This window comes from Leucoraja erinacea, chromosome 18 (genome assembly GCF_028641065.1).
Source record: "Leucoraja erinacea ecotype New England chromosome 18, Leri_hhj_1, whole genome shotgun sequence".
Taxonomy (NCBI): Eukaryota; Metazoa; Chordata; class Chondrichthyes; order Rajiformes; family Rajidae; genus Leucoraja; species Leucoraja erinaceus.
In genome coordinates, this window is record NC_073394.1 from 1,784,673 (window position 1) to 1,798,016 (window position 13,344).

The 13,344-nt window shown below is 44.9% G+C and overlaps 1 protein-coding gene across 2 annotated transcripts in view; it reads right to left on the bottom strand.

The window, feature by feature from the left end:
* Positions 1 to 2,157: 2,157 nt before the first annotated feature.
* kif18a (kinesin family member 18A) overlaps positions 2,158 to 13,344 on the bottom strand; it is a 63,990-nt gene continuing 52,803 nt past the window's right edge. For both annotated transcript variants that reach the window (XM_055649146.1, XM_055649147.1), the window contains exons 15-18: positions 6,800 to 7,277; positions 4,482 to 4,580; positions 3,381 to 3,478; positions 2,158 to 2,493 (exon numbers count right to left, since the gene is read on the bottom strand). In XM_055649146.1, the coding sequence (XP_055505121.1) occupies positions 2,375 to 2,493; positions 3,381 to 3,478; positions 4,482 to 4,580; positions 6,800 to 7,277 (794 nt within the window). In that variant the 3' untranslated portion in view covers positions 2,158 to 2,374. The remainder of the gene's footprint in view (positions 2,494 to 3,380; positions 3,479 to 4,481; positions 4,581 to 6,799; positions 7,278 to 13,344) is intronic.

Consider the following 13,344-nt stretch of genomic DNA (forward strand, 5'->3'; position numbering starts at 1 on the left):
GGAGGGCAGGAGCGTTGAGAAGGAGGGGGTCGGGATCGTGCCAGAGCAAGCAGCTCAAGAGCGGGTCAGCGGGGGATGGATAACAGGACAGCGGGCGATGGAGCTTACTCCATGTGCCAGTGCGAGTAACCTCAATTGGTCCCATGTTCGCGCTGACACAGGAGTGTCCACTGCCCGCTGTCCTGTTATCCACTGCCCCCTGACCCACAACGCTCTATGATCTTTGCGCTTGAGCTGGTCCCCTCACTGTTTAGATGGAAAGCACTGACAGAGGTAAGCGGGTCTGGCAGAAGGCGCTGAGGTCCCGGCGGCCGCTCGTAGCCACGCGAGCTGCTTCCCTCCCCGGCCACAATGCAGTGGCTCCATGCCCGGAGCGCCGCGGCAGTGGTGAGTTGCTGGCATAATCCCCGACCCCCTCCTTCTCAACGCTCCTGCCCTCCCCGCAACTTTAGCCCTGGCCAGACTCACCACACGCTGTGAAAGGAACTCTCCCCCCAATTGGTCCCTTGAACTAGTATTGTCCTTCAATAAGATCACATCGGATTCAACTTGTCCCGGTGTGCTCCCGTTTTTCCCACCATCTTTCCACCCCCCACCCATTCCGTAATTCAGAATGAAAGAGATTTGGAAGCCTTGGGCAAATTGAATTGTTACTTTCTTTATTTTTACGGAGAGAACAATCTGCGCATGCGCGGTTTAAGATTTCTTTTAAAGCCGACTGACTGCCTACCCTGAGTAAATACTCATTGCACGTGCCTGACACACACCCACACACAGAGTTTATATAGTATATGATATCAATGGGTCGATGGTGGAGAGGGTCAAAAAGTTCAAATTCCTGGGCGGCCATATTTCCAAAGATCTTTCCTGGACCCAGCATACTGATGCAATTATAAAGAAAGCACATCAGCGCCTTTATATCCAGAGTAGATTATGGAGATTCAGTATGTCAGAGGATTCTCTTGAACTTCTACATGTGCAGAGAGCATATTGACTGGTTGCACCGTGGCCTGGTTTGGCAACTTGAACTTCCAGGAGCGGAAAAGACTGCAAAAAGTTGTGACCACTGCCCAGTCCATCACTGGTTCTGACCTCCCCATCATCGAAAGGATCTATCGCAGTCGCTGCCTCAAAAAGGCAGCCAACATCATCAAAGACCCACACCTTCCTGGCCACACACTCATCTCTCCGTTACCATCGGGAAGAAGGTACACGAGCCTGAACATCCAGGTTCAGGAACAGCTTCTTCCCCACAGCCATCAGGCTATTAAACACAACATCGAATAAGCTCTGAGGAAAAACAGTCTATTATTACTATTGCACTTTATCTGTTTATTTATTGTGTATATATGTGGTCTATGAACTTTAATCTCACGTTCGGTATTATGTTTACATATTCTGTTGTGCTGGAGCAAGCAAGAATGTCATTGTCCATCTGGGACACATAGAAACATAGACCATAGGTGCAGGAGTAGGCCATTCGGCCCTTCGAGCCTGCACCGCCATTCAATATGATCATGGCTGATCATCCAACTCAGTATCCCGTACCTGCCTTCTCTCCATACCCCCTGATCCCCTTGACCACAAGGGCCACATCTAACTCCCTCTTAAATATAGCCAATGAACTGGCCTCGACTACCCTCTGTGGCAGAGAGTTCCAGAGATTCACCACTCTCTGTGTGAAAACAAGACAATAAAGTCTCTTGACTCTTGACTTGTCCTCCTCCCTCCTCTTGCCAAATTGTAGGGTCATTAAAACCTTGGTATATCGGGCTCCTCTAGCCCGGGTAACGGAGGCACAGGCAACTGCGGAGGCTGGTTGACAAAAAAGGTACAGGAGCCTGCAAACTGTAACGTCCAGGTTCAGGAACAGTTCCTTCAGGTTATTAAACACAACAACAAATAACTACAACAGATTATTATTATTAGTGCACTATTTATTTGTTATTTATTGAGTATGTGTGCATGTGTATATATATACACACACTGAACTTTTTTTTCCTCCCGTTATGTACTATATTTACATATTCTGTTGTGCTGCAACAAGTAAGAATTTCATTGTCTTATCTGGGACACATGACAATAAAACTCTCGACTCGATGCCTAATGAGATAATAGACACATGACATCCTATAGATTAACTGAGAAAGTACCCAGTCAGATTAAAATTTGTTTATTGGTCGGACACAAGACACTATTTTACAAAAAAAGTTATTTTCTATATACATGCACAACAATCAAGACGGCTTCTAGTGACGATAGCTTTTGAAGGAAATAAATTCCAGCCCTACGTTTTCTACAGCTTCACATTACATCTGATGAGTTGGTCCAGAGATGCAGGTACGAATGAATGTACTATGTGACCTACATCTGTTCAATTGTACTGCCTGGATCTTAAACGCCTCCGTTTGGCAACGTTATTTGTGAGGCCTTTGTAAATGAGGTCTCCGTCATTGACGTGACTGCTTCTGGCCAAGTAGCTGTGGGATTGCCCTGTAAATATAAGATTGCAAAATTAGCACCGGGTTAAAGCAATCCAAAAATTTCACATTAAAAATAAAAAAGTACACACCAAACCTCAGATTCAACATTAAAGCCTCTTGGTTTCACCTGCCGCATTCAAATATGGTTGGTTCTAAATCAGACGTGGATGAAGCATAGTTATTCCTGCTACACACAGAACTAGACCGTGGATACCTTGAACAAAACAATGTATCAGAGTTGAAGAAAGGTCCTGATCGAAAATGTCACCTATCCATGTTCTCCACAGATGCTGCCTGACCCGCTGAGTTACTCCAGCACTCTGTGAAACGTCACCTATCCGTGTTCTCCACAGATGCTGCCTGACCCACTGAGTTATGGTGCAGCAGCATCTATGGAGCTAAGGAAATAGGCAACGTTTCGGGACGAAATCCTTCTGGAAATAGGCAACGTTTCGGGCCGAAACCCTTACGGGTTTCGGCCCAAAACGTTGCCTATTTCCTTAGTGCCATAGATGTTGCCTGACCCGCTGAGTTACTCCAGCACTCTGTGAAACGTCACCTATCCATGTTCTCCACAGATGCTGCCTGACCCGCTGAGTTACTCCAGCACTCTGTGAAACGTCACCTATCCATGTTCTCCACAGATGCTGCCTGACCCGCTGAGTTACTCCAGCACTCTGTGAAACGTCACCTATCCATGTTCTCCAGAGATGCTGCCTGACCCGCTGAGTTACTCCAGCACTGTACGCAATATCCCATCCTCTGCCTTAATTTAACAATGAACATTACAGAGATGCACAATTTAACTGCAGGATCCTTAAACTAGTTAACTAACTTAACTTGGCTTTTAAATGCTGTTCCAAGTCACCCGTATGGAGTTGTGAAAGAATTGGTTACCTTGCCGTGTGGGTTGATGAATGGCAGCAGGAGGCACATCTTGACGCAAACGTTTTGTTGCAGGAAGCCCCAGAATGCCATCGCTTTGCCCCGGGAATCTGCATCAGAGGAGAAGATTGTTAATATAACCATATAACAATTACAGCACGGAAACAGGCCATCTCGGCCCTTCTAGTCCGTGCCGAACACTTACTCTCACCTAGTCCCATCTACCTGCGCTCACACCATAACCCTCCATTCCTTTCCCGTCCATATACCTATCCAATTTATTTTTACATGATAAAATCGAACCTGCCTCCACCACTTCCACTGGGAGCTCATTCCACACAGCCACCACTCTCTGAGTAAAGTAGTTCCCCCTCATGTTACCCCTAAACTTCTGTCCCTTCATTCTCAAATCAAATAATCTTTGAATTGCCCCCGGATATGCATTTCTAAGAAAAGAGGCAGAGAAAATGAAAAACTAGACAGCTAGGGTATCATTTAGTTTAGATTGGAGATATAGCATTAAAACATGCCTTTCGGCCCATTGACAATAGTTAGAAACATAGAAAATAGGTGCAGGAGTAGGCCATTCGGCCCTTCGAGCCTGCACTGCCATTCAATATGATCATGGCTGATGATCCAACTCAGTATCCTGTACCTGCCTTCTCTCCATACCCCCTGATCCCTTTAGCCACAAGGGCCACTTCTAACTCCCTCTTAAATCTAGCCAATGAACTGTGCCTCAACTACCTTCTGTGGCAGAGAATTCCACAGATTCACCACTCTGTGTGTAAAGATTCACTACTCTCCGTGTAAACTGTGTTCTACATTCTCCCAAGTACACACCCACTCAATACACGCTAGGGGTCATTTACAGAGGGCCAATTAGCTTACAACCGTTGCGAGGTACGGGAAAACTAGAGCCCCCGGATAGAAGCACACGCAGTAGTCACAGGGAGAACGTGCAAACTCCACACTGACAGCAGCAGAGGTCAGGATCGAACCCGGGTCACTGGCTCTGTGATGCAGCGGGTCTACCCGCCGCACGCCTACCACGAGACAGGTAGTGTAATTTACAATTAAAATATTGATTACGATTTAAAATTCTCGACTTGCCCTGTAGATTTTCTCTTTCTCCGAGCAGCAGAGGTTAAAGACATATAAGAAGGTTTGCTTTTGGTTTCACTTGTCGACAGCAACGAAGGCAGACCCAGCCTATAATTATACATGAAATACTGATCACAACATGGAAACAAATATATATTTAACTTCAACCAATTACTTTATATTTCATATTTAGAGTCACAGTCATCCAGGCCCTTCGGTCCAACGCCGATGGCAATCAAGATGCCCCATCTACACTAGTTCCACCTGCCCACGTCCCTCTAAACCTTTCCCGTCAATGTACCTGTCCAAATGCCTTTGTTAATTAAATTGTTGCTTATAGTACCAAATTATTTTTACTTTTAGGAAATCAGTCCACGAATAAAACAAGCAGAAACCCAAATTGATATAAGCAAGAAGCAAGAAATAAGATTTTACTTGCAACTTAAAGCAAAAGCAGTTTGATGTATAGTGTCTCCCCATTCTGGTTTGGCTCAGCCACCAAGCACAACATCCGGAGGCTGCAGCGAATCGTCCCATCAGCAGAGACGGTTATTGGCAGCAACCTTCCCTCCATTGATGAACTGTACACTGCAAGGGCCAGGAAGCGAGCGGGCAAGATCATCTCCGACCTGTCTCACCCTGGCCACAAACTCTTTGAATCACTTCCCTCTGGAAGGCGACTCCGGACTGTCAAAGCTGCCACAGCCAGACATAAAAACAGCTTTTTTCCACGAGTAGCTCTACTCAATAACCAAAAATCTGTAGCCTCCTTTTGCTCTGGTATTTTATTTAATTCACATGTTTAATCGATAATGTTTTATTATTAATGTTTTATGTGTCATTCGTAACTGTCACTGTATGTCATGTTGTCACTTGTGGGCGGAGCACCAAGGCAAATTTCTTGTATGTGAATACTTGGCCAATAAACCTATTCATTCGTTCATTCATTGGTGCAGTACAGACATACGTCAGTGTACAAGTGCAGTCTCATTTCTTTGAGAAGGCTGGTCTAAGAGATGAAGAAGCATTTCAAATTTCAACTTGTGCTTCCGACATCTAATGCTGACTGCATTTGAAATTTGGAAATCATATGCACACAAGTGTCAAAATTAATGGACTTATGTTTGATGTTATTTTTATTCAGGATTTTGCAAGTTGGTTGCTCAGCACAAAGCAAAAGAGAGGCTACCATGGACATGCAAACGAGATGCAAATATCACCTTGCTGGGGGTGATCAGTGATGTTAGACCACAGATATTCTGTACTCTCATTCACACTCGACCCGAAACCTCACCTATTTCTTTTCTCTCAAGATGCTGCCTGGCCCACTGAGTTACTCCAGCACTCTGTGGAACGTCACCTATCCATGTTCTCCACAGATGCTGCCTGACCCGCTGAGTTACTCCAGCACTCTGTGTCCACTCTTGTTCTCATCTCCGGCAGAGAAGTGGCTGGGTTGCTAGTGTAAATGCTACGATGCCTACCTGACGACCCTTCTTCAGACTGACGTCGAGACCCTTCTTCAGACTGATGTGGAGGTGGGGGAGGGGCGGGTTCCCGCCCCTCCCCCATCTCCACATCAGTCTGAAGAAGGGTCTCGACCCGAAACGTCACCCATTCCTTCTCTCCACAGATGCTGCCTGACCCGCTGAGTTACTCCAGCACTCTGTGAAACGTCACCCATCCATGTTCTCCACAGATGCTGCCTGACCCGCTGAGTTACTCCAGCACTCTGTATTTTCTGTTTTGGTTTGATCCATACATAACAATTGTATTCCCTAACTGCACTAACAGATATCAGATTCCTAAGCTCATTTGGGATTAGGAGCAGAGTTAGGTCATTCAACGCGTTCCATTTAGGTTCAAAACTTACCGGGAGAAGGCAGGAGAATGGGATTGAGAGGGAAAATAGATCAGCCATGATTGAATGGTGGAGCAGGTGCGATGGGCCGAATGGCTGAATTCTGTAGGAAGGAACTGCAGATGTTGGTTTAAACTGATGATAGACACAAAATGCTGGAGTAACTCAGCGGGACAGGCAGCATCTCTGGAGAGAAGGAATGGGTGACGTTTTGGGTCGAGACTTCTTCAGACTGGCTAGGGATAAGGGAAATGACGTGATGTAGTGGTCGGATTGTGATTTGTCAAGAGTTTTAGGGCACTGTAATCTCTGGAATAGCACCATGCAAGGCTGGAACAATAGACAATAGGTGCAGGAGTAGGCCATTCGAGCCAGCACCACCATTCAATGTGATCATGGCTGCTCACCCACAATCAGTACCAATCAACACATTGAAACAAAGTGTAAATAAGGCTGGAAAGCAAACCTTTGCAGAAAGCTTTTGTGACGTGTGGATTGCTTGCGTGACAGGATGTGATCAGTGACGGTATCGGTCTCACTCGGAAATGGATGTTGAGTTCTTGCACCCAGCGCGGACTGGCGGCTTTCTTCCGAATCGTACGCGACGCTTGTCACATTCTCATCCTTCCCAGGGACAGAGTTTTCCACGTCGCTCAAATCCTTCTCCAATGCCTCAACGTGGCAACCTGCTTTGTGGAACAGCACGCCTGTGCTGGGTAGCTGATAGGGAACGTGATCAGTGTCTCTGCAGGCCTCTGGTGTGTACGATATAGAAGCAAAGCCTTCTTTGATGAGGAGATCATCCTGCTGAGCTGAGCAGGGGGCTGATGTGGTGAGGTCGACCAAACTACTGCATGTTAGCGACTGCTCCAGTCTTCGTCTGGAGGTTTTGCAAGTCAATGTCCTGCCTTCTTTCTTCATTGATGGTGGATTTTCCTTTGATTCTGTGGCAAGGAAAGTGCCAAAAATACATTAGCCATAGGTTAAAAAAAAAAATCTTAGACAGGAAGCTTAAGAATAATTCCACATGGAGCAGCATTAATTTCCCAACATGCTGAAGATAGAAGCAACATTTAGTGCAGTCAAAGATACCCGTACACACAGAGCAACAATCTATCTGCTGGAGCATCCTCTATGGAGGGAAATAGACAGTGGTGATTTGGGTCAGAGACCTTCCTCTGGATTGAAAGAGAAGAGAGGGGAGGTAGCCAGGATATACAGCCATGGTAAGTTGTATAACACGCTGGTGAGGCCACATTTGGAATATTGTGGTGGGTTTTGATCACCTTGCCATGGGAAAGGTGTTGTTTTGCTGGAAATACTGTTGAGATGATTCATGAGGATGTTTTCTGGAGTTGAGGGCCTGAGCCATAGAGAGTGGTTGGGCAGGCTCTAGGACTCTATTCCTTGGAGCGCAGGATGCTATGGGGTGATCTTACCAAGGTGTATAAGATTATGAGAGGAATAGATAGAGTAGATGCACAGTCTTTTACCCATAGTATAGGAATCAAGAAGCAGTGGTCATTTCAGGAGAGACAACAGGTGCAGGAGGAGGCCATTCGCCCCTTCCAGCCAGCACCGCCATTTAATGTGATCATGGCTGATCATCCACTATCAGTACCCCGTTTCTGCCTTCTCCCCATATCCCCTAACTCCGCTGTCTTTAAGAGCCCTATCTAGCTCTCTCTTGAAAGTAGCCAGAGAACCTGCCTCCACCGCCCTTCAGAGGCAGAGAATGCCACAGACTCACAACACTCACACACAGATGAGGAAACACTGAAAAAGTGTTTCCTCATCTCCATTCTAAACGGCTTACCCCTTATTCTTAAACTGTGGCCCCTGGTTCTGGACTCCTCCAACATCAAGAACATGTTTCCTGCCTCTAGTGTGTCCAAACCCTTATATGTTATATCTTATATGCTCCAATAAGATCCCCTCTCATCCTTCTAAATTCCAGAGTATCCAAGCTCAGCCGCACCATTCTCGCAGCATATGACAGTCCCGCCATCCTGGGAAAGATTTAATAGGAACATGAGGACGGTGGGTGTATGGAACGAGCTGCCGGAGGAGGTAATTGGGGGATTACAACAACTATTAAAATAAATATGGACATGTACCAGGCGAGGAACGGTTTAGAGGGATATCGCCAAATGTGGGTAGGTGCTACTCGTGTAGATGGGGCATCTTGGTCGGCATGGGCAAGTTGGGCCGAAGGGCCTGGTTCTATGCTGCACGACTACAAATAACAATGGAAGGCGTGTATCGCGAGGGAAAGAAATGGATCTGAAAGGCGATATGCTCAGATCTAACATGACTTTCTATACTTTCATATTATTTGACTTAAAAAAAAAAAAAAAAAGGTATTGGACTTTAATAAAATCAAACTTCATCATAACATTGGAAACATCGAATCAATTGTTTCAGAAGGAACTGCAGATGCTGGAAAAATCAAAGGTAGACAAAAAATGCTGGTGAAACTCAGCGGGTGAGGCAGCGTCTATGGAGCGGAGGAAATGGGTGACGTTTCGGGTCGAGACCCTTCTTCAGACTGATGTGGAGATGGGGGAGGGGCGGGAACCCGCCCCTCCCCCACCTCCACATTAGTCTGAAGAAGGGTCTCGACGTCAGTCTGAAGAAGGGTCTCGGCCCGAAACGCCACCTATTCCTTCGCTCCACAGACGCCGACTCGCCCCCCGATTTTCTCCAGCACACATCTAATCAATATCAGCCTTCTGCCAGAATACAGCATGTTCTTTGCAGGGCAGACTGGCTGACAAACTATTAAAACGATTTACAACACTCCCTGGGATTGTCTCCACATTTAGTTGGGAACTCATCCAAGTGATGTTACTCGAGTCATTCTCCAGCATATTTCTGATCACCAAAGGATTGACGGGAACCACAATATTAATGTAAACGGCAAGAAATCAATACTTGGCATATGCATGTCACAGTTCAGGTCATAGATTTTAATTCATAAATATATATACACACCGATGCAAGGGATTTGGATGATCGCAAAGCATGGACAGAAATACATTAAGGACTTTTCTTCTTTCCACATTTTGCATCTTAAATTATGCGAGGGATAGATGGGGTAGACAATCAGGACCTTCTCCCCCCTCCGTGTGTGTGTTTGTGTGCGGTGATCGTGGTTGGTGCGGATTCGGTGGGCTGAAGGGCCTGTTTCCGCACTGTATCTCTAAACTAGAGGGCACAGCTGTAAGGTGAGAGGGGGGGGGGGGGGGGGAAAGTCGAATTAAGTTGTGCAGGGCAAGGTATTTAACACAGAGGGTGGAGGTGACATACAGTGCACTGCCAGGGATGATGGTGGAGGCAGGTACGAGTGTGGCGTTTACGAATCCTTCAGGCAGGCACACTGAAGTGCAGGGAATAGAGGGATGTGGATGATGTACAGGCACGTGGTCAATATAACGGCATTATGTTCAGCACGGACATTGTGGGCCAGAGCCCATTCATTCACTGTTCTGTTCTGTTCTATTTTATCGTGTATCAGAGGCAGTATTTCCAGAAATATATGGAACTTAAGAAAAATATGCATTTTAGTTAATACTTTTGAGTACAGTTGATTCTTTATTTTCTGCTCACTTTAAACCAAATGTGGAGATTTAATGAAATCAAATGATTTAAAAGTTCCATCTTGCTTGTCCATGACAGCAGCGACAGGCCTTTACGAACATCTGATCCCTGTTATTGTATAGTTTCCCCAGTGGAGTTGAGGAGGAATTGCGACGATGTTTTGACCCATTGAAAAGTAATGGTAACGCCCATGTCGATGGAAAGAGACAATAGGTGCAGGATTAGGCCATTCGGCCCTTCGAGCCAGCACCGCCATTCAATGTGATCATGGCTGATCATCCCCAATCAGTATGCCGTTCCTGCCTTCTCCCCATTTCCCCAGACATGATATTTTGTATGACATTGTGTCAGGCATGTGGAAGTTCAGCTGATGAGTGTACTGAAAGCAAAGGTTGACAAATACTTGGATGTTAAGGAAACGGAGGTTTGTGTGTTAGTGTGCAGGAAAGAGTCATTGAAGAGGAATATGAACCATTATCTTATTCAAGGACAGAGGCATGCACGAGGCTCCCAACTGGCCCACTCATCCTCTCTTGTTAGAGCCACGGAGCAGAGAACCAAGGAGGTGGGCAACAGAATGAACAAACCTTTCAGATGCATCACTGTATCAAGCAAAGTTAGACCAAAATGCTGGATAAACTCAGCGGGTGAGGCAGCATCTATGGAGCGAAGGAACAGGTGACGTTTCGGGTCGAGAGAAGAAGAGTCTCGACCCAAAATGTCACCTATTCGTTCTCTCCATTGATGCTGCCTCACCCGCTAAGTTGCTCCAGTAATTTTGTCTAACCTTCGATTTTTCCAGCATCTGCAGTTCTTTCTTAAACAGTACCAAGCAATGGAAGTTATATGGTATGGCTAGGATGATATATTTCTAGCAGATGCATTTCCTTCATAGGAAATATCTTGTACATTTTGTAGTTAAAGATGTACCAACATTCCATACAGAATACTGTAGTCTTCCACTTTTAAGTTTTGAATCCCATCGTGAAATTTTGTAATTTCCATGTTTTTGTCTAACGGGCAGTGCCGATACTTTAATAATTGCCAAAACCCTCCCCAAAAAAACTTTGATGAAACAAAGCCATCTTGCCCAGGCGCCATTGCCAGATATGAGCGGGCTGCAGGTTGCTCATTGCTGCCTGTCCCGAGCTGGCATTATTAAATGGGCAAGATGACCACAATGGCCCTCGCCTCACCTCACAATTAAAGGACTTATTTTAGAAAGGAGATGAGGAGAAATTTCTTTAGTCGGAGGGTGGTGAATCTGTGGAATTTATTGCCATGGAAGGCTGTGGGGACAAGTCAGTGGATATTTTTAAGGCAGAGATACATGGATTGCTGATTTTTACGGGTGTCAGAGGTTATGGGGAGAAGGCAGGAGAATGGGGTTAGGAGGGAGAGATAGATCAGCCATGATTGAATGGTGGTTAAATTGATGGGCCGAATGGCCGAATTCTACTATCCCTTATGACCACTCAATGTCAGTGTTAGTACATGATGCAGAGGGCCCGTATCACCGGCTACACACATTTTTTTGAAGTGCCCCAAGAACTTAACGACATGACATGATCGAAAAACTACTTGCCATACAGACCATTTTAGTAACAGATATCAAAGAGCTAATTGCAGTGGCCTTTATATGAATATTAATGTTATGTGGTCAACAAAGACCCGAGTTTATTGCTGGGCTTTATTGACTGATCAAAAAAATGCATTCAGCTACAGATGGCCTGAAACAAACGTGATAGACAACACTGGCACATTTCAAAAGCACTTTGATAAGGTAAAGTGGAGAATTATGGCACAAACTGCAAAGGAAATACTGGCAGTGGACCAAGGTGATGGAGACAATTGTACAGCATTCAAACAGGGCCTGTGATCCACACCGTCTATGCCCACCTACACTAATCCCAAATTAGGACAGTCTTCCTCAAAGCCTTGCCCAAGTACTGTCTACGTTGCTCTTAGACCTGGCAATTATACTCGATTCCTTCTTCGTGATGCAGATATCAAGCACTCTGGTGGGGGGGGGGTGGGAGATAAAACTTCCCCCTCAGAACTGCTTTAAAACATCCCTTCACCTTCAGCCTACGCTGTATTTGTTGTTCGATTCCCCTCTCACAAGAAGTATAGTTTGACTAACTACCATCAACACCCCTCACTCAATCTCAGATCACCCCTCAGCCTTCTTGACTCCAGGGAAAACAAGCCCAGCCTCCCAGTTTATCCCCTTATATATAGTCCTCTAATCCAGGATACCTCCAATGGAGATTTAAGGACAATAGCAGAGCTAATTGTCTGTTTTTCAGCAATAACAGAGCACTAATATTTTTATAAGAGACAGCATGCTGTCAATGGCAATTACAGTGAATGATGTAATGTAAAATAACACTTTCATAACAGTTCCTCTCATTTCATTGAAGTTTTCTATTTTCTTCAAACATTCAGTTCCATAGTGAATTACATGGGAAAAAATTAAAATATGTCAGACATTTTAATTAGTGTCTAGCGGTCTACAATGAGCCATTATGAATTTCACCTTTATTCTGGTGTGCTGGGATTTTCAGTGTTTTAAAATAGGGAAAATTGAGTTATTTAATTGTGAAAAAGTTGACTATATTATGAAAGCACCCAATTATACAAAATTTGCCTAAGGTAGTAAACAGTAAAAAGGGTAGCGAACAGCAGGGGGAAAAACAGCTGTAATGGGAAATGGACACGGAAAGGTACATAAAAAGTCATTTATTCTGCAAGTAGCACTTTAATAAATCAAATTAAACAAAGAGGCTCTAAAGAAGAAAGAAAGCACACTACATTATTAGAAACACATTTCGTGTCGTTGCCACACCAGAAAATATTTGCTGATGTTGTTTATCTTTTTGCTCAATTTATTAAAAATACTTAAAACACAAACTTCTTTCTTGTTCAGTTTCTACAAATGGATGACCTTAGTAAGACGTTGTGTAATTAGAAGCAGGTAAAAAGACATGGAGGAGGTAGCACAAGAAATCAACTCGAAGCCATTCGGTGAAGGTTGTGTAGAGCCAAGATGGAGGGTGTCAGTTTTAATCCCACCCATCGCTTGGCACTAGGTACAACATCACCCCCGTTATTAAACTGTGAGAAATCTGGTTGGATGCCACTATTCACAAATTAAAATTGTATTCCTAAACAGATTTCTGTTAGGGGGAAAGTACTGGTCCACACAGTAGTTCATGACGGAAACTAAACATGAAGGTTTGTTCGGAGCTGAAACATTAACAGTTTCACTTTCGACACAAGTGCTACCTGTAATGTATTCATGCATATTCATGTATATGATAACGAGTCGGTGTTCAATATCAGCAGGGAATGCTGGGTAATAAACCTCTCTCTCTCGTGATCCAGGCAACCTGCGTGCAAGTTGCCATT